At 49.1% G+C, this 18,883-nt stretch overlaps 8 protein-coding genes across 8 annotated transcripts; 3 read left to right on the top strand and 5 right to left on the bottom strand.

Annotated features, from left to right (window-relative positions):
- Nucleotides 1-1,497: 1,497 nt before the first annotated feature.
- N7537_011916 (uncharacterized protein) lies at nt 1,498-2,019 on the top strand (the record flags this gene model as incomplete). Its single annotated transcript, XM_056902970.1, has 3 exons — nt 1,498-1,675; nt 1,782-1,860; nt 1,917-2,019. 3 exons carry the CDS (start codon nt 1,498-1,500, stop codon nt 2,017-2,019), a joined length of 360 nt encoding a protein of 119 aa, XP_056748257.1.
- Nucleotides 2,020-3,374: 1,355 nt separating this feature from the next.
- On the bottom strand, nt 3,375-4,820 carry N7537_011915 (uncharacterized protein; the record flags this gene model as incomplete). The annotated part of the gene is made up of 1 exon (XM_056902969.1): nt 3,375-4,820. The coding sequence occupies one exon, from the start codon at nt 4,818-4,820 to the stop codon at nt 3,375-3,377; it is 1,446 nt and encodes a 481-aa protein (XP_056748256.1).
- A 1,269-nt stretch (nt 4,821-6,089) lies between these two features.
- On the top strand, nt 6,090-7,202 carry N7537_011914 (uncharacterized protein; the record flags this gene model as incomplete). The annotated part of the gene is made up of 1 exon (XM_056902968.1): nt 6,090-7,202. One exon carries the CDS (start codon nt 6,090-6,092, stop codon nt 7,200-7,202), a length of 1,113 nt encoding a protein of 370 aa, XP_056748255.1.
- Nucleotides 7,203-7,795: 593 nt separating this feature from the next.
- On the bottom strand, nt 7,796-8,545 carry N7537_011913 (uncharacterized protein; the record flags this gene model as incomplete). The annotated part of the gene is made up of 1 exon (XM_056902967.1): nt 7,796-8,545. The coding sequence occupies one exon, from the start codon at nt 8,543-8,545 to the stop codon at nt 7,796-7,798; it is 750 nt and encodes a 249-aa protein (XP_056748254.1).
- Nucleotides 8,546-9,042: 497 nt separating this feature from the next.
- Nucleotides 9,043-13,100, bottom strand: N7537_011912 (putative VPS9 domain protein; the record flags this gene model as incomplete). Its single annotated transcript, XM_056902966.1, has 3 exons — nt 9,043-12,638; nt 12,703-12,952; nt 13,023-13,100. The coding sequence occupies 3 exons, from the start codon at nt 13,098-13,100 to the stop codon at nt 9,043-9,045; spliced, it is 3,924 nt and encodes a 1,307-aa protein (XP_056748253.1).
- A 638-nt stretch (nt 13,101-13,738) lies between these two features.
- On the bottom strand, nt 13,739-14,440 carry N7537_011911 (mitochondrial 37S ribosomal protein uS11m; the record flags this gene model as incomplete). Its single annotated transcript, XM_056902965.1, has 1 exon — nt 13,739-14,440. The coding sequence occupies one exon, from the start codon at nt 14,438-14,440 to the stop codon at nt 13,739-13,741; it is 702 nt and encodes a 233-aa protein (XP_056748252.1).
- A 332-nt stretch (nt 14,441-14,772) lies between these two features.
- tim44 (protein translocase subunit TIM44) lies at nt 14,773-16,375 on the top strand (the record flags this gene model as incomplete). The annotated part of the gene is made up of 2 exons (XM_056902964.1): nt 14,773-15,641; nt 15,700-16,375. The coding sequence occupies 2 exons, from the start codon at nt 14,773-14,775 to the stop codon at nt 16,373-16,375; spliced, it is 1,545 nt and encodes a 514-aa protein (XP_056748251.1).
- A 1,095-nt stretch (nt 16,376-17,470) lies between these two features.
- N7537_011909 (uncharacterized protein) lies at nt 17,471-18,643 on the bottom strand (the record flags this gene model as incomplete). The annotated part of the gene is made up of 3 exons (XM_056902963.1): nt 17,471-17,531; nt 17,587-18,584; nt 18,641-18,643. 3 exons carry the CDS (start codon nt 18,641-18,643, stop codon nt 17,471-17,473), a joined length of 1,062 nt encoding a protein of 353 aa, XP_056748250.1.
- Between the last annotated feature and the right edge of the window lie 240 nt (nt 18,644-18,883).

The raw sequence follows: 18,883 nt of genomic DNA, 5'->3' as shown, positions 1-18,883 counted from the left end.
GAGCGGGGTTAAATTACGTTCTCCTCTCCTTAAACAAGTACGCTGACTGGGTCTTGGACTGAGAGGGTTGTTGAAGGCCATAAATTATAACCAAGTAAATCCGCCCCCGAAACGCAGATCCATGCATCATTTCTTCATCTACATTCGCCTGGACCATTTACTGTTACGTCATATGACTATCAGAGTTGTCCATGGTATGTAAATTGTTATGCTAGGTAGCCTACTATGGAATATCTACATATAAGGGTAGAATTTTCTCATTGAAGCATCCCCGGCACAGGAGCAGTAGATCTATAGTTGCGTTATACAAGCACATTAACAATTCATCATAATTGATTTCTCAGACAAATTGGCCAGTAAGGATATCCAACCTCTCTATCGGTTGTAACAGAAAGATATCCCCGACTATCTCCGTTCTCTCGTACGGCCATAAGGTGCGGTGATATTATAGCCAAACCTAGTTTTCTGAAGGATCTGCAGGTCTCGGAGAATTGTCAAGCCCAATCTACATTAGTAGAAATGCTGTCTTTTTGTTAATTGCTATAGGCACTGATTGAAAGAATCCCAGTGACAATAGACACGTAAAACGAGTGCAATAACTGACCGTTTAATCCCAAGGTTGACAATTCAACGTCCATCCACTTTTTTTGCCCCCACACTCGGGGCGAGATTGTGATTGGTGATGCAGGAGAGGCAGAAACGGCTCGAAGTGGTCGTTGCCTGTCAACAGGGTTTTCCAAATGCTATCAGTTAGAGTGCATATGTGATATGGCCGTAGTATGTATGTAGTCAGAGCTCATCTTGGCTTACTGTATTCATGCAGGGGCTGGTTCCGTTTGAGACAAGAACACATTCATCAACATTTGCCTTTTCTTTTCTTTTCTTTTCTTTTTTTCATTCCCCTTGGAAGAGCATATTTATCTTCTTTCTACGTAGATATAGATATTGTTACGCCGAATCACGCCTTAAGCCCTGAATATGTTTCTATTTAAGCGCCCTCCATGTGCGCCTCGGCCCGCCATTTCGGCTCCTGGCGGAAGAGCCGGCGGGTGGGTCATCCTGTGGACCCCACTAGTGCTGTACCCCCTCGTCTCTATGCCGGGGCTGTGCTTCAACAATTCCAGAGATTCCAAACGAATTCGTCTGCCTTCTCTTCCCAAACCTTTATTTCTCTTTAATGTCTTGCGTTTCGTGTCTTCATTTTTGAATGAGGACAAGGATGCCATTCTTGTTGACTAAGATATTGTGACCTTGGGACTTGGAAGACAATATTTCTTCCGTTGTCAGCTAATGACCTCATATCCACTTAGCCAGCATAATGTTGCATCTTCGGTTATTAGTTCGTCCATAATTTGTGCACATACATCATCAGGCTGGGGGCCAGGAATGGGGGCCAAAAGGGAGCCAGGCTAGGGTATAAAAGGCAACGTCGTCTCCTGAGAATATGTGGTATCATACTTCTCTAGGACAACTTACTTCCTATCAAAACTATTTATCATGCGTTTCACTCCTGTTTTCCTGATGCTCGCGAGCGCCATTGGCGCCCTCGCCGCACCCGCCGCTGAGCCCGTGGAACTCGAGGCGAGAGACGAGGGCATCACTATTAAGATTTGCTCCAGCATCAACATGGGCGGGAACTGCATTTCCCCTGTGATTTACATCCAACATGACTGCCGTTCGTGGCCACACCTACCATAACCCAATCCCACCCTTCTCCCTCTTTCAGCCTTTTAAACCCGCATGTCTGCCATCATTATAGCTAATTCATTGATTGCGAACAGACAACTTGAACGGTAGTCCCGTCATGGACAATGTCAAATCCGTTCACATTCCTAACGGCTACCGCTGTCGCTTCTGGCAGTATGTTCTCGGCTTGTGTTTGGGGAGATCCCGGCTAACTTCTGCTTTTTTTGTAGATCAACCACATGCAATGGCGGTGGTACCGGTGATATCCAAGCCGGTGGTAGCAACGACATCACCGCGGGCTCGTTGAGCTCTGTCAAGTGTTACAAGAACTGAGCTGGGTATCTCAAAAGGGGAAAGGCTCGGCGATTGTTGGGTTTAATACTCTTTGCTGAGATGGAGGCTTGGTAGACAGATGATTCAGATGGGTGGCTGGGTTGCCAGGCTAGTAGCTCCGGATATTTGTGGATAACTTGAGAGCTTCTATCTTCCTCTAATCAATAACTTTCTTCCACTCCACGGGGCTTGCAAACTGACACATTCATAATTATCCTTATAAATTGGCCCTATTCTCTTGAATTATCTAAAAAGGCAGTGGGCATATCAGTTTTCAATATAGACGAAAGGAGTGTTTTTCCATGGAGAATACGTGCACTACCAATTACTGCTCCAATTCGACCACCGATAGAATAAAAAGAATTTAAATCATGTCAATTGAAACCAATTGAATGCAGTTCGAATTGAAATACCGAGCCTACGATGCAATGTGATGGACTTTGTATGTGGGAAAAAGTATAAAGGGCATCAAACTACATCTAGATAGAAGCGCCAATATTCTTGCATTGGGAATCACGGGTTAGGGTTAGCGTTGCAACCTCGATGGGTACGGAACAGAATGCCAAGGTGGAGATCACAAGGACATTGTATTAGTATTCGCTCTAATTAATAGGCATAGAAGCGTTGTTTATTTACTACTATTTATTTCCATGAGTATTCCTCTAGTGAGCCCTTCTGGCATATTGAAATTTTCAGAAACTCAGTCCATTCCACGGAGGTGAAAGAGGGACGAAAAGCTTTCCCTGACTGCCAATTCCAACGCCAAGGTCTGGACGGAGTCTTGAGAATAAGAGGCGTCAGCTGGCGTTGATTAGTTTTCCCGAGGTTATGTACGAGTATGGAGTATGCTCCTTGATTTAAAGCGGGGAATTATCCATCTCGGCCTATCACGATACATTCTCCTGTTCTATCCAAAAATCGAGGCAAAACTACGGAGTACTTCTGCCTGATGACGTCCGGCTTTAGTCCTACATGAGAATGAGACACGGGCAAATGACTATCCGAAGCTAAACAGTCAGTCCACTTGCTTCGTACTCGTATAATTACTACGTCATGTCGCTATGCGTCGATGGCTGTAGTCATTAAAACCCGGGGTTTTCGACCTGATGTTGCTCAATTCTGCGATATGATGATGATGATGATGATGATGATGATGATGATGATGATGATGATGATGATGATCTCATTAACCCGATGTAGCTCGCTATTACATACATGCTGTCAATTCTGCGATATCCCTATGACACAAAAAGGCATTGAAGTCCTTGACTCCCAGAGAGTACAGGATAGAGTGCTCGAGCAGGTCATTTGCACGTCAACCTCAACGTCTATAGACACGATACCCAAAAAGTAACTCACACCTTGGATACCTCCCTGGGCCCAAGCCACATCATCAACCTATCCTTCTCAACATTCCCCATGACCGCAGGCTCCAGCGTCAACCGGACTTCCCAGGGCGAAGACCGGCCCCTGTACCGGGCTGGCATAATCCACGCCTGGCCAGGGACACGATGTTCCGGCATATCAAAATCCCTCACTGGCCCCAATACCGGTCCAAAGTCAAGATGGTAAGTTGGGAAGCTACGCAGCGAGCTGACTATAAGGTCCCTGGGACGATTATTCGCAGCCCAGTTGTCACTCGCGGCACTGGCGGAGATGAGTTCCCGGATAGTCTCGTCGGTGACAGAGCCTAGAGCAGTGTGAACTAAACTTGCGAGCTCTGCAAGGAGTTTGATATCGTCGTGGTCGAGACGGGGTGTGATGTGAGTGTTATTGTTGGAACCGATCGCGGAAGAAATAACCGCTTCGAGAGGTGTGTATACGTCGTGGAGAATCACTGCGTTGCCAATGTATGATAGAGGTAGCTTTGGCCGTAGTTTCGACCGCGCTTCGGTGACTAACACGGCGCAGGACTTGGTTGGCATTGGCCTTGGCTCGGTTTTTATGATAGCTCGGATCGTGCACAGCCATATCACCGCAGTAAGGATGGTGTTGCTGGATATTTTGCTAGCATGGGGATTGGACTGGTTCTTCAGGATGGTAGCACATTCAGTCCTGAGTTTTGCTATCTTATCTGTATCGAGAACGAACTTTCGAGATACGGGTATAGAGGGTATCGAACTTGATGTGGGCTCGCATGGAGATAGAAGGTCCTCATTTTGAGGGCAACCTTTGATACTCAGAGTAGAGGCCGCTTCGAATATTTTTAGTCGACTTTCTTGTTCTTTCAGCGGATTTGTTCGTATGATTTCCGGGCCCGCATTTGGACTGCGACAAAGCGCTGCAAGCGCATCCATGACAACAGCGACCCCAATACCGTCTAGCGCCGTGTGGTGGAAGTTATAGCAGAGTATGATTCCGTCCGGCATGACATTGGCTTGGAATCTGAACACAGGACTTGGGTAGTCCTCTGCCAGTGCATAGGGAATCGGGATAATGTCCTCATTTAGAAAGATGTCCTGTGCCACAACGTGACGGGAATATCCGGAGAAGATGGGCTGTTCGTGGTACTTTATCCTGAATATGGGATATTGCAGTAGGAATTGCTTTGTTGGGGGTTGTATCTCGAAGACATTCTCCTTGCCTGGTACCCTGGTTGAGAAAGCGACGTTTCCTGTCAGAAACGTCAGACATTTGATGAGGCGTTCCACTCCATTCTCTAAAATGGGGACGGCTTTGGAGGGCTCGTCGAGAGAGAAAGTGAGAAACGCTGCCAGGTGAATTCGAGGCATAGAATGATCGAATGAGGTGGCCACATATGGCTCAAAAGTAGGAAGTTGCTCATCCGATTCGAATTCCATATTAAATTAACTTAGGATTAAAATACTATGATTACAAGCTATATAATTCTGGGAGATATCCAATATATACACGATCGGACTGCAGGATGATATAGAGTGCCGATCCGATCGAGATCGGCAATTACGGTAACACAGACGCTAACTAGGGCGAGAGGTCAAAGTGGAGGAGAAAGAATGTGATAATCTGTACCTGCGATGTTATCATATTGTTGGGATAGAGATCTAGAAGGCTATGAAGAATAGGAGGCTCTAGAAAATCTCCGTAGATGGATGTAGAGGAAAGGAACTATCTACTGTGCTAAGGACTTGCTGCGAGCAAACAGCAGAAATCACCTGTCCCAACATAGATGGATGGGGTTACTTTTAGCTTCTACGCCTTGATCGGCCTTCCACTAAAGATAGCGGTGTGCAATAAGACTCTTCGGCGTTTGGATTCCAATATAGCAAGCTGAGAACGAGCCGAAAATGAGCCGAAAATGAGCCGAGAACTGCCGTGTAATTGTTAATGAGATAGCTCATGCAGCTTTCAGTGTTGAGGAAAGTAGCATTGTATGAAATGTTATCGATCAAGTTCAACGATGCACTTTACCCTCAGTTCTCGTAAATTTCTAGAGCCCCACCAATTATATTTCCCTGAATTAAAAATTTCAACACAGAAGTCCTCAAACATAGACCCACAATAATCCCTAGGGATATTTCGGAGTTCAGCCGAGCCCATCTACGGAGTACAGTACTCTTCTCATTGTACAGCATCTCCCATTTACATATTTTGCATGGAGGGCTAGCAACGTCAAATTGACATGTTAGATGTCGACAAGAAGAAAAAGACGTAGAAAAAACACTGATTGCACCCTGGGACGGCCAGGCTTTCAACTCTTTGTGTGAAGGCGACAACCTCAGAAGAAACCATCTCGGTATGCTTTGCGAAATCATTGCCTTAATACGAACATTTTGGAAGCTCTAGCGCTGCCGACATTCAGTATCATAAAATACCTTCAGTATCGGAGTGATTTATTTTCATGTTTATGGCCTCCACAACCACTCCCTTTTTAGATATACTACCGTAGGTCATTGTCATAAACTTATAGCACAGATGGAAATGGTAATTTTAGCCACTTAAGAGGCACATAGAATACAGTCTTGATACAATGGGCGCTTGATTTTGCTTCGCCCCCGTATATATGTAGATATTCATGGATTTATTTACAACGCACGTGGTTGCCACAAACCCTACATCGCACCTGCTTTGTTTCAGATGTACTGATACCAATGCACCCGATGCAAAATAACTCTCTCTACAACTTCCTAGCCATACAGGAAGATAGCAAGACATCCATTGCAATCATGACAAACGGGGACTACGGGAAGCTCGCCATTGCCACAGCCGCCATTCTCGGTATCCTCACACTCGGGGCACTGATATACTTAGTGGTGTGGTATGTCGGACGAAGACTCCGCACCCTACGGCTTCGTCGCCAGCAGAGTCAGGGGAATGACCAATTTGATCAGTCTGCAGTGTCCCTAGCCGAAGACACAAGCAGGACTCTAGATGATTTCCTCATGAAGGATATCCAGCCCGAACGGAGCTCAATCATGTTCAGAAGAAGCCCAAGCGGATCTCCATCCGTCACCGTCATAATTGATGACACGGGTGATGCTGACCACTGCAAGTCTCTATCTCAGCCTTATCTCACAAAACAAGACACTGCACCTTCATCTGCAGATACCTACACTTCAATGCAGACCTCGACCCAAGAATCGGATCCTGATGACCTGCGGTCCGATCAGACTCAATGGAGCAGCTCGGGACAACGTTCGTCAAGCACAACTCCAAGGGCATCCACCTCGTCGTCCGCCATTCCAACATCGCGATCATCCCAGATTTGGACTACGACCTCCGATAGTACGCCATCGGACCAGGCCCAGAGGGGCAGCTCGGGCCAGCACTCGTTAACCTCAACGCCGAGAGCATCTATCTCGTCGTCTGTCATCCCGACGGCGGGATCCTCCCAGGTTTGGACTACGACCTCGGCCGGGACTGAGACGTTTTCTCTCCTTAGTCAATCTTCAAACCACTCACGCCGCCCTCCGAGTCCCACTGCCCCATCGGCTGTCCGCAGCTCACAACTATATGCACGTCGTTCAAGTGCTTCTGGTGCGGCATCAAGTGGTCCAGCTAGTGCTGGTGTGTTGCAGTCTGCATCCCGCATTTTCAATGAGGCAGAGATTTCTCGCATGGCTTATTCAAGAAATATCCACTCTGCTCGATCAATGAGTCCCACTTCTCCCATTTCTCCAGTGTTGATAGATGTTTCACCCGAGGATAATATGCCCCAGTGGACATCTGTTCCCCCTACTCCCTTTCCTTTCGGTCATGTGTGACCGTCGATGGCATACAGTTGGGTGTTGGGTTGGTCTTGCCTTTATGGCATGGCAGTTAGTTCAAAGTCGATGAGGAAAGATTGGGGTGGATTCAGGTTCCATGAATGACTAGGGGGCTATTCCTTGTCTTTGCTTTCCCTCTCACCGTTAATGTTTTTGGAAGTTAATGTTCTCAAACGGGATTTCTTCTTGCTGACACCACCTATCCATTATGCATAGTGTCTAGGTCTTTCTAATGCTTATTCTTTTTATTCATCTTAATGCTCAGTTTCCCAGTAGTCCAGCTTAGAAATTGGGAAATGCCAAATTCAAACAGCAGCTAACACTGGGAGTACGGAAGTATAGCATGGTAAGTTGAATAACTTCAAGACACAGGCTAAAGATATCCAATTGCTAATCATTTGACATGAAACAATCGAGTAAAAGATATAGAACTAAAACCCAAGAGATTGGACTCATGGATTTGTTGTGTTGTTTTCATTTGCATTGTCTGGTGCTGACGGAGCCTTCAGTTCCTTGGGCTGATCCCAGTGGGTGCTTTCTCTTTCCTTCGGCATGGCATGAGTTCCAGTAGGGAAGTGTGGGGTTTGTCCCTAAATAGAGACATTGCTGATACCAGCAAGATCAGTAAACTGCTGATGTCTTTCCATAAAGGCGGCGTGTTTGGCATGACGGTCTGCCTTCACGTTCAACTCCTTAGGAATCCGCCAGAACTGAACACTGATCCCCTTCTCCTCCAATATTTCCACCTCCCCGAGAAGACGTTCCCAAAGGTCCCGATTCCTGATTGGTTCCCCAGAAATTGATACCCAACTCCAATGTAGCCATTCCCTTATCAAGCTCGTGATACCCTCTACCAGGTAATCCGACTCAGTTGCAATGATCAGACGCCTGAAGCCATCCGCAGCCCAGTCTTTGTATCGCAGAGCTGCGATGACGGCGCGGATATGTGCGCGGTGGACTGTCAAGATGTGCTGCTGACCAGAGGGCCCCTTGAACTCTAGAGGAAAGCGTGCCCAACCAGACGTGGAATCGTTGTAAACGAAGGAACAACCCGCTCTAGCATTTGTTCTGCCGTTATCCAGACACGTGGCGTCCGTATAGATGAGGAATTCATCTTCGACGGAGCGGTTGTCTTCATTGAGGCGGATGAATCGATGGACCCGGTCTGTTGCTGTGACTTTGGGGCAATGTGGGAACAAGGACTGCGGCGTATCATCTGGACTCGGAGGAGTGAACTCTGTTGGGATAACGCGGCCACTACCGACTCTGAGTTCCGTGTACAGAATAGGAGGCATGTGGCTGATAACGTAATGCGCGGGGTTCACTTGGTGCAAGGCCATGGTGATTTGGTAGACGCATCAATTTGTGACTCCAGAGGACCTTGGTATAGCATTAACTGGTGTTCTTTGTGTCGGAAGGCAACATACCTTTAAAGGCTAACTTCAAGTCTAGAGATAAGGATGCAAGCGTTAGACGATGGGGAAGACGACAAAATGGAGGAAGTGAGCAAAGCAGGGCTCTTCGCTCCTTCTATATTTGTCTTGGATACCTGAGGCCGAGATCACAAGAAATCAATGATCATGATATTTCATTGAATGGTCTCTGAGTTACAAAAAAAAACAAAGGGGAAGTCCCACCTCCACGCGCCTCGCTATTCCAGTCCTGTAGACGCTTCAGACATAAAACCGAGAAAGATTAAAAACACATACAGAAGCAAAGTTCTCGAAAACATGTCCGCCATGAGATGTACAGGTAGAAAGGTAGGAAACGAAAGGCGATACAAAAGAAAAGGTGGAAAGAAATCCTTCAGGTCTATCCAGAGATATGATCTTCATCTTCATGCATTCATATCGCGCACACTGCGTAGGCATCGTTCGAGGCGTTTGCCGCGCTCCTTTTCGCGTACAAGAGTATCCTTGACAAAGGCTCGGATGGCGTCACGACTGACCCTTTCCCGCCATGAGGTCCAGCCAGCGAGTTCACCGACCACGACATCTTTGTTCCACGAGACTTCTTTCGCCAGCCGAGTGGACTCGGATTCGCCATCACGGATCTTTTGTTCGAGGTCGCGAACAGACTTTTGGCGAGACTCTTCGAAGCCGGGCAGGTTGATATTGAATTTTCGGGGGAGAGAGGAGGAGAGAAGAGAGGAGCGAGAGCGAGAGATATGGCGGTTTGTTGAAGAGAGAGAAGACATGAGGGCTAGTGGACGGGATAAAGAGATGAGGATTGCGGCGGTTGTGTTGTCAATTGAGGAAAGAGCTGCCAAATACTGGAGAAGAGCGGAGGAGTCAGACCTAGAGGTCGATAGGTAGGTAGCGTAACGGGAAAACGCCTCGATGTGTGAGATCGGAAGTGCATTGGTGGGTGCTCGGAGTGTAGCAAGGACAGACGAGCATATCATCACCGCATCAGCGAGATCGGATGTTGAATTTTGCAATGCGTGCCCTCGGCGAATCAGGGACCGCGTGTTCACATGTACACCGCGCACCATCTCCTGGGCGTGTGTAATAAACTGCTCTGTATCGCGCATGCCCTCTAGTGACACCGGCGCATATTCGTCTGCAATGGTCTCTGTGAGCACGGCAGCCTTGCGATGCGATCGGTCGGCCACCATCTCAGGCTGAAGTTCTGGAACGAGGAAGAACTCCCATAACATTTCGTGAGTTGAAAAGGTTGGATGGGCGAGAAGGGTCTTCAGGAACCGATCCAGTCTTTCCTGGAGATCATGGAGCACAGACCGTGATGGCTTCGAGTGGATCTGGAATGGATTGCGGAAATCCGAGAGAGACGGCATGTAAGATCCCGGATGTTCCACTGCAAGCCATTTAGCCAGATTCTCAAAATCGGAGAAATTGCGGCGACATGTCGTAACGGTGTATGTAGTCGATCCGGGTCGCGATGATGCCACAGATTCAGTCGGAGGGAATGGTGCGCCGGATTTGAGAATGAAGCGCACGGTTGCGTCCTCGACGAAGTAAGACCGCACGACCGTTGTGACACGACCCGAGGGATCTCCGCAAGCCAATGGAGGATGGGACAGCAAAATCAAATCGTCGATGCGATTTCGCACCTCATCATCCTTGGCCAATTCCACGGCCGTCAAACCACGGGCTTCTTTAACATGAACGTCGACTCTTGGGTCTAAAAAGAGAATGCGAACTTGATCAACTCGCCCGTACTTGCTAGCCATCATCAATGGTGTGAATCTCTTGTCGTTGGTTGCGTTGGGGTCGCAATCGCTGTCCAGCAATATACGCCGGGTAATCTCAGGGTCACCAACAATATGCAACAATGTATTTCCCTTCATATCAACATGATCATCAAGCTGGAGCGGTTTGTTGTCGCCCTGCGCCCATTGCGCTGCAGTTAAACCGGCTTGAACCATTGATTTGTATTCTGGATGATCATACGAACGACAAAGCGCAAAGAGCGGTGTTTGTCCATGCTTGTCTCGTTGTCGCCATGGGATAATGCTACCAAGTCTCCCTAGCAGCGAGGGTGTGCTGAAAAGATAATGAGCAACAGTACGACCATGGACGTCGGATTTGGTCAAGTAAGATGCAACCACGCTTGTATCTGTCTTTGCAAATAGGAAGTCCAATAGGATTTTAACTATGTCGGTGTGTGCGAGTTGCACCGCAGCATTTAATAGCGTGGTCCCATCGGCATTGGTATCTTGGATGATTTCTTCCAAGGGGTAGTATTCTTCTAGAGTCAACAGGTACTTCAGAGCTTCAGCCTGACGAGCCTCGACTGCCATCATCGGTATGGAATGACCAGCAGGATCTTGGGTTTTTGTCAAGGTCTCAATCGAATTGTCACCTTCAATCCCACTAGCCATGGACCCAAGGGTTGCGGTCCTGGAGATGAATGAGACGGCCGATGATTCCGATAGGCTGCGAACGTCCATTGAAACCTTCTTGATTGGACGGTGTGGGTGAGATTCTTGGATAACCGAAAGATCATCCCAGGTTTGAAATGGGAACACATGGGATAGGGGTGGTGCATCGACAACAGCTTGATCCTGGTATGATTCGCCATTTGTATAATCGGTGTAAGAGTTCTCAAGAGAGAGGTCATCCGGCTCATCAGCGTCATCTGTCTGGAACAGTACAGACTTTCGCTCCGGTTCCGGTGGAGTCGTGTCGTCTATTGATTCGTGATCCTCGTTCGGTTCCAGAATAGATTTCATATCCGATATTCTGCCAGCCTTTGTTGCTTGCCACAAACGTCTGTTCCGAACGCTGGCACGCCGTAACCCGGCGGAATCGGTAACGAGATACATCAACACAGCTTCGAATGTACTTAAAGCATATCCCATCTCGCCATGATCCACGTCGTCGATGTAAATAAAATGCTGCATGTACAACAACCGAGCTTGGAGATGCCGTATTTGAGAACGAATGACAACAACAAGCAATAACGACACCAAGACATCAGCGTTGATCGTAACAGAGGAAGTTCCCTTCTCAGATACCGAGCCATCCATTTGATCATAACTTCCAGGGAAGGAGATAACCTTCACTGTGCCAAGCAGGGTATTCAGCATATCATGGGGACATCGAGCGTCGTTGATCTTCCGAAATTCTTCCACGGCTCGCCCAAGTCGGCGAGTCAGTTCTCGCTTCCCTTCACGTCCACCTTCAACGGAAATTCCAACTTGGGACACATCAATACTCTCCATCTGGCGAATGCGGGAATCCAGCTCTGTGTCCTCTGGTTGGCGGAATGAACAAAGACGAGGGAAAAGCAGCGGCTCATGAACTTGCTCGGCAACATAATGTTCGATTAGCCGCTCCACTAGAGGACCGGTGAGGTCAGTAGTCGCACCAAGCAACGATAATTGCTGCTTGTCAACGAGGCGGAAAAGATCAATGGCAGCAGTCACCGCGGTTTCCAAGCTTCGACGCATGAGATCTTCGTCGTCCTCAAAGTATTCCTCGGAATTGAATGGCAATCGCCCTCTGCTGCGTGACGACCAGCTGCGGATGGAAGAGCTTTCATCTGTCCAAGACTCGGTGCGAGACAACTTGTGAACTCGTTCACTGCCAGACGCAGAGGGCGATCGTGAGGGTGGAGGGGGTAATGGTTTCCCAAGTTCTTTTCCAAACTCTTTGAATAATCTTTCCAGGCCCGGGTGCATTTGTCTGGCAATCATCGGATAATTGGCTAGCAGCTCCCCAAAAGATTTGATCTCTTGTTTTGGTGGCGTCCCAATTGAATCTCCGTTTCCATATTTCTTGTCCGGCCTAGGTTGTCCAACGATCCCGGTGTCGGTTCCAGGGACTACCGCTGGTAAGATCTTCGCAGGGTCATACGTTCCGATCAATGGGCGAGAGATGTAGTAAATCAGCCATGGACGCGATTCATTGGACGGGCTGTAATATAGCACGTCGGAAAGCAGTTGCGCCTGTGTGAGTGACTTAAATCCTAAGAGAAATGACGGTGTTAGCAAAATATCCAGGCGGGCGCATTCACCAACAAGCGCTCTCACCTTTGTTGCTGTATACTGAGTTGTCCTTGATGATCACCGTCCTCCCATTGAATGTCGTCACCTGCTTTGCTTTCCCTCGATTCTCTCGCACATTGTTCTCCTCTTTGGAATTCGCAGAGCCAGTGTGGATTGGGATGCGGAGCACATGGCTCCCTAGGAACTCCTCCGACGAGACAAGATCAGAATATAGCAGGTTAGACTCCCGGTCGCGTGAACCGATGAGAGACTCTGTCGTTGGAACTAGCAAGACCTGAGGCACACACGCGATATCAATTAGCCACTCCGGATGATCCGATGCAAGGTTCACAGCCTCCACCTACATGATTCTCGACCGGTATACACTGGCCCGGGACAGTGCTTCGGAAGAGGGCACGGAGGAAAGGGTTTAGAGGGTGCATCCAAACGGTTTTGGACGGCCCAGTCGAAGGACTCCAGCAACCATCAAGCCGTCCGTCTCAAAGCTCCGCAGCAGGGGATATGTGTGCCGTAAGATTTCGCGGGGAAGGGCAGCTCGCATCCAACAGGCAGCAGCGCGATATGAAGCCAGAGGGAGTCGTTAGATTTAGTGGACAAAGCTGCAAATAAACTTGAACAAACTCAGAATGCTAGATCGCAGAAAACAAGAAGCCAGAAAGATAAGAGTTGAAGCAGAAGCACATGTGTTGCGGGTGAATCGAGAACGTGATCGACAAGTCGATTGGCACTATACCGCATTGGGTAATTATTCCATCAATACACCGCGACCTGGCCATAATCTTGCATAGCTTCGAAGATTTCTTAATTTCCTGAAATATTTTGTCAGACCAGCACAAGTGTCAGGCTCAGTCTCAATTTACAGAGGTATTGCTAGTAAATTTTGTGTAGTCCTGTCATGATATTTCTAATATACAGAGAATAGATGGCGACAGGCATGCCATATAGATAAAAACACAAAAAGGTCTGCGGAGGTCTCTCCTCACAATGCAATCCAGTACAGCTATGCCACACACAAGCAGCCAACCAAAAATAAAAACATGGTCTCTCTTGTGGAAGGAGATCAACCCAGTCTACGCACGTGTCTGCTGCGAGTACCACCGAACTTCAGTCGAGTGGAGTCAGTCACTCGCGCAACAAGCCCCCGGAGGTGTCGTCCTTCGTGACCCAGCAGGACCTTTGTAAACGCTTCGCGACCTTTTCCAAACCCACGGTACACGACCTCCAACCGCTCGATCTCCATCAGGAAACCCTTTTCCTGAATCTGATTCATAACATGAGCGGACAGTTGGTATGCAGGGTCAAACCCGGAGCGACCACCTTTGCGGAAACCTATCTGACCACATCCAATGGACATAAGGGGGCTGCCGTTTGGTCGTGTCAAGGTGAGGATTGTGTTGTGTTTGTGGCAGTAGACGTGCAGGTGGTGGGGAGGAGCTCGGTCGGCGTAGGGATTCTTGATCATATCGGCTTCGAGGCTTTCGGCCATTCTGGAGTAGTCAGAGCTACCGCGCGAGGACGGCGCGCCTGACCTCTTGCCCTGCATCATTTGTGTGATTGCAGAAAGCGGCGATGAGGAACCGGAAGGTGACTCGGGTTCTCGATTCAGCATCTGTTTCTCAATGTCGCTACCATCATTGCGCGCAGAACGCGTGCTTTGGTGGGAGAAGGAACGTGTGATGCCCAAGGAGGAGATTCGAGGCTGAGATTGGCGGCATACTGAGGGCAATGCCTTGGTCAACTTGCTCATCGAAAAGGAGCTCATCGTGGTGACTGAGATGTGCAGGGACAAAGGAAGATCATCAAATGGGGAAACTGGCACTGGATTATAGACAGCTGATGAATTGAACACAAATCACCAATGCGAAGTGCCGAGATGACCACAAAGCGCGGGTGGTGTAGAGCCGTTGTCGGACCGAAGGGAAACGCTGGAAGTTTTTCGAAGTCTTGGCATCTGCACTTTTTCCCTTCCCCGAGATCTTTGCCTCTTCCCCATCACCTTCTTCATATCGCGTCCAGGCTGGGCTGGAATTCATCTTTCCTCTACCCTCATATTTAATTCCATTTTGTTCCTCTATTCCTTTAACGCTCTATAGCATGATTCCGGCCAATATGTCTGCGGCACGAGCCGTTTCCTTGCGGTCTCAGGCACCGTCCCTCCGAGCATCATCTCAGCGGTTGTCTCGCGCCGGATCATATTCGACCGTCTCAGCTCAAACATTCACGCACTCCACCAAGAGCCACCGAGCGGTCCTTCAATCCCCTTCCCACCCCATCTCCCAACTTGTCTCACCGTTCGCCGCTCTCCCTTTGACGCGGTCTTTCCACACCGCAACCTTCCTTTGGCAACAGCAGCAACAGCAAAAGCAACAGGAAGGCAAGCAGGGTGAGGACGCAAAGTCCGAATCGCAGGACGAGGAGTCCAAGAAGGAGAAAAAAGAGAAGGAGGAAGAGAAGGCTCCACCACCACCCCATGGAGACAAGTCTCCTTGGCAGGTATTCCGTGAGACTCTGCAGACCGAGTTCAAGGCCTCCAAGGAATGGGAGGAGTCCACGAAGGCACTCGCCTCCTCGGCTCACCAGTTCACCGAGAATGAGAATGTCAGACGTGCGCGCGCTGCTTACGAGGCTGCGTCAACCGCTACGACCTCCAAAACCTCCACAGCCTTCAAGACAACAGGTCAAGTCATCGGAAAGGGAGCTGCTTGGACATGGAACACCAGCGTTGTGAAGGGTGTTCGAAAGGGTGTCAACGCAACCGGAGAGGGCCTCGAGAAGGCCACGAGACCCGTTCGGGAAACCGAAGCATACAAGAGTGTGAAGGACGCCATCGATGATGGCAGCAGCTCGCGCTACGGCGGTTGGGTCGAGAAGGAGGAACGTCGCAAGCAGCGCCAGCGCCGAGAGGAGCTGGAACTCAAGGCTGGAAAGTCTCTCCGTGTCGAGGAGAGAGTTGAAGATCCCAAGTAAGTTTCGATAATGACAAGGTTTCAATTTTGGCGTTTCTAACTGATTTATCTCTAGCGCCGGTACCAATGTCACTCTCCACAAAGATTCCGCCTGGAAAGACTCCTGGAAAGACTTCAAGGACTCCAACCCCATGATGCAGAAGCTCTTCACGATCAAGGAGAACTACAACGAATCCGAGAACCCCCTAATCAGCACAGCACGCAGCATCTCCGATCGCGTTGCTGGCTTCTTCGCCGAGAACGAGACTGCCATGGTCATCAAGAAGTTCCGCGAGATCGATCCCAACTTCCAGATGGAACCTTTCCTGCGCGAAATGCGTGATTACATGTTGCCAGAAGTCCTTGACGCTTATGTCAAGGGTGATGTTGAGACACTCAAGCTTTGGCTTTCAGATGCTCAGTTCCACGTCTACGCTGCTCTCGCTAAACAATACACTACTGCCGGACTCAAGTCGGATGGTCGTATTTTGGATATCCGTGGTGTGGATATTTCTCACGCCCGTATCTTGGACCCCGGTGACATTCCCGTGTTTGTCGTCACTTGCCGCACACAGGAGATTCATGTCTACCGCAAGATCAAGACCGGTGAGCTAGCCGCTGGTACGGATGACAAGGTGCAGCTAGTCACCTACGCCATCGGATTGACTCGTATCCCTGATGAAGTCAACAACCCCGAGACTCGGGGTTGGAGATTGATCGAGCTGCAGAAGGCAGCCCGTGACTACATCTAAGAGCGCAATCCTGTCCCTCTTTACTCTATACTGCCACATTTCTCTACCTTATTGTCGGCATATTCCCTCGTGGATCTTGACTTCCACTCCACCCCTTTCAACTGTACAATACAACTGTTTGCTATCAAGCCAGGTGGATCCTGGCACCTGTTACGGTTACGCCTATTCCAGTGACTCCCAATCCGGAGCTTCGCCGGTTAATCGGACTTTCTTTTCTTCATGTATTAATGCTTCATTCGTCTGACGTTTTGCCTCAAGTGTTACTCTTGAGGACCTACGGCTCAGCCCGCTCAAATCTGATTGTTCTTTCCCATAGACTAGGACGCGTTGGATTTTATCTGATGGCATTTCTCTGGGCCTTGAGGTGTTCTACTGGCGTCTCTGTGCATTTTGTTTCCACTCTCCCCTCGCCACTCTGTATGACTGCATTGGGTTATTGGTTTTGGTTTCTGTTGGGGCCGGAATGGGCTCCATATCATATGAAGATCCTTGAAAATTGTGTAAATATATAAGCAGACATTTTTGGCTTGAATTATTTTGGCTATATATTGTAGTTATCTTGAGGGTATCGACTCAACCCCGAGATCGACCTACTGTAAAAATATATATTTTAGTATCACCTCCACGTTCACTGCATTTCTTACATTCTGTTCGAATCACATTTTCCTTTATGTTCTTCCCTAAATGAACTGCGTCCTTGACGAAAAACTATTTCAAGTCCATACTACGCGTTGAAGCAAGCCAGTTCAATCAGCCGACCATTGATCTGTCGATTCTGAAGAAGACGACGACAGTTCATCAGGCACACAAGCGTGTCATTTACGAAAGGTGACCCCTACAAACATTGATGATCCAAAGAAAGGTATAAGATGGGACGACTGGTGGATTGGAAGTTGAAGGGGATGAGCGCCATGACTCTACCATCGAGGTAAGGATGGCGGCCAAGAGGTATATCTACCAGTGGACATGCCCAAGAGGAAAAGAAATGACATTTTTTTTCTTTCTTTCTAAGGAACGCTTTGAAAAGTGAATTTGCTACATGGTATATCAGATTGCGTCTTTCAATTTCATGGCATCAATCATCGAACCAGAAAATTACTTCTGGCCTCCGGCACCGGCACCGGCACCGCCGCCGCCGCCCATCATGTTACGAGCCCTAAGTCAAGTGTCAGTAATGCGATTTTCGAAGCCCAGATATTTCATAAACTTACATGTCCGCGAGATTAGGGTCGCTCATCAGGCTGGACATGTCAGGCATGCCGCCACCCTGGCCAAAGTTTTCGGCCATCTGGCGGAGGCGGGGGTTGCTCATCAGGTTACCAAGCATATCGGGGTTGCTCATGAGGTTCTGTGCCATGCTGGAGAACATCGGGTTGCTCATCAGGGAGCCCAGGTCGGGCATACCACCAGCACCACCACCGCCAGCTCCGCCACCAAGCATGCTGGCCAGGGAAGACAGGTCAGGCATGCCACCGCCACCACCACGCGAGGCACCAGGAGCAGTGTCCAGTTCCTCGGATGGGGGCTCGGTAGCCCGGCTGGTCTCTTCAAGCTTGCGTGTCGATGTCTCCAATCCACGCTTCATGGCCTCACTGCCACCGTTGCCTTCGGCCTCAATACCCTTCTCGTAGGCCTCCTTGGCGGCATGGTAGTCTCCCATATCGAAGCGAGCGAGACCCAAGCGGCTCCATGCCTTGGAGTACTTGGGATCCGCGGCAGCAGCAATCTCTGCATCCGCCGCGGCCTTCTCGTGCTGGCCTGAGGCGGAAAACGCAGCGGCGCGGTTGGAGAGATAGATGGGGTTGGCCGGGGCAATCTCGAGAGCCTTAGTGTATTGCTCAATGGCAGCGGCGTAGTCCTTCTTGGCCATGAGAGCATTGCCCTCGGACTTCAGCTTATCGGATTCCGGTGTGGGCACACCGACCTTGGGCTTCTCTTGCTGGGAAGCCTGAGCTCCTGCGGTCGATTGCGGGGTCGACTTGTTGCGCAACTTCTCGTAGACACTGTAGATTCCGACCAACGATTGTCCGCCCACGGCATCCTTCACAGCGGCCTCATCAGTAGGGTCCACTTTGAAGGTATCCGCGATACAAGACTGGGCGATTTCAATAGACTCGGCGTCGTCGGCGGTGAGGGTGCCGTCTTTCAGGCTGGAGCCGAGGAAATCGATGATGGCCAAGGCCAAGCGCTTGTTACTTTCTGTTGGAGCCTGTTATGAATCAGTACCATGAATCGATCACGACAGGCGACAGGCCAGAAGCTTACCATGATAGCGATCTTTCAATGAATACTGCGACCGAAAGATAAACAACGTTTAGGAGTGACCGAGATGGAAGAAAAAAACAGGTGAGCAATGCGGGGGATGAGCTTTTGCACGTGATCGTAGCTTATCGTTTCCCCGGTCTGTTTCCATCCACATTGTTTGGACTTCGTTACTCTACATTCGAATTTGTGCTTTGGGGTTCTTGTCTGCTTTGCTGACGGAGAATTGGTTCCTTGGAGATGACT

This window comes from Penicillium hordei (assembly GCF_028827395.1).
Source record: "Penicillium hordei strain IBT 12815 chromosome Unknown utg000006l_segment0_segment0, whole genome shotgun sequence".
Taxonomy (NCBI): domain Eukaryota; kingdom Fungi; phylum Ascomycota; class Eurotiomycetes; order Eurotiales; family Aspergillaceae; genus Penicillium; species Penicillium hordei.
This window is presented reverse-complemented; position numbering and strand designations above follow the sequence as displayed.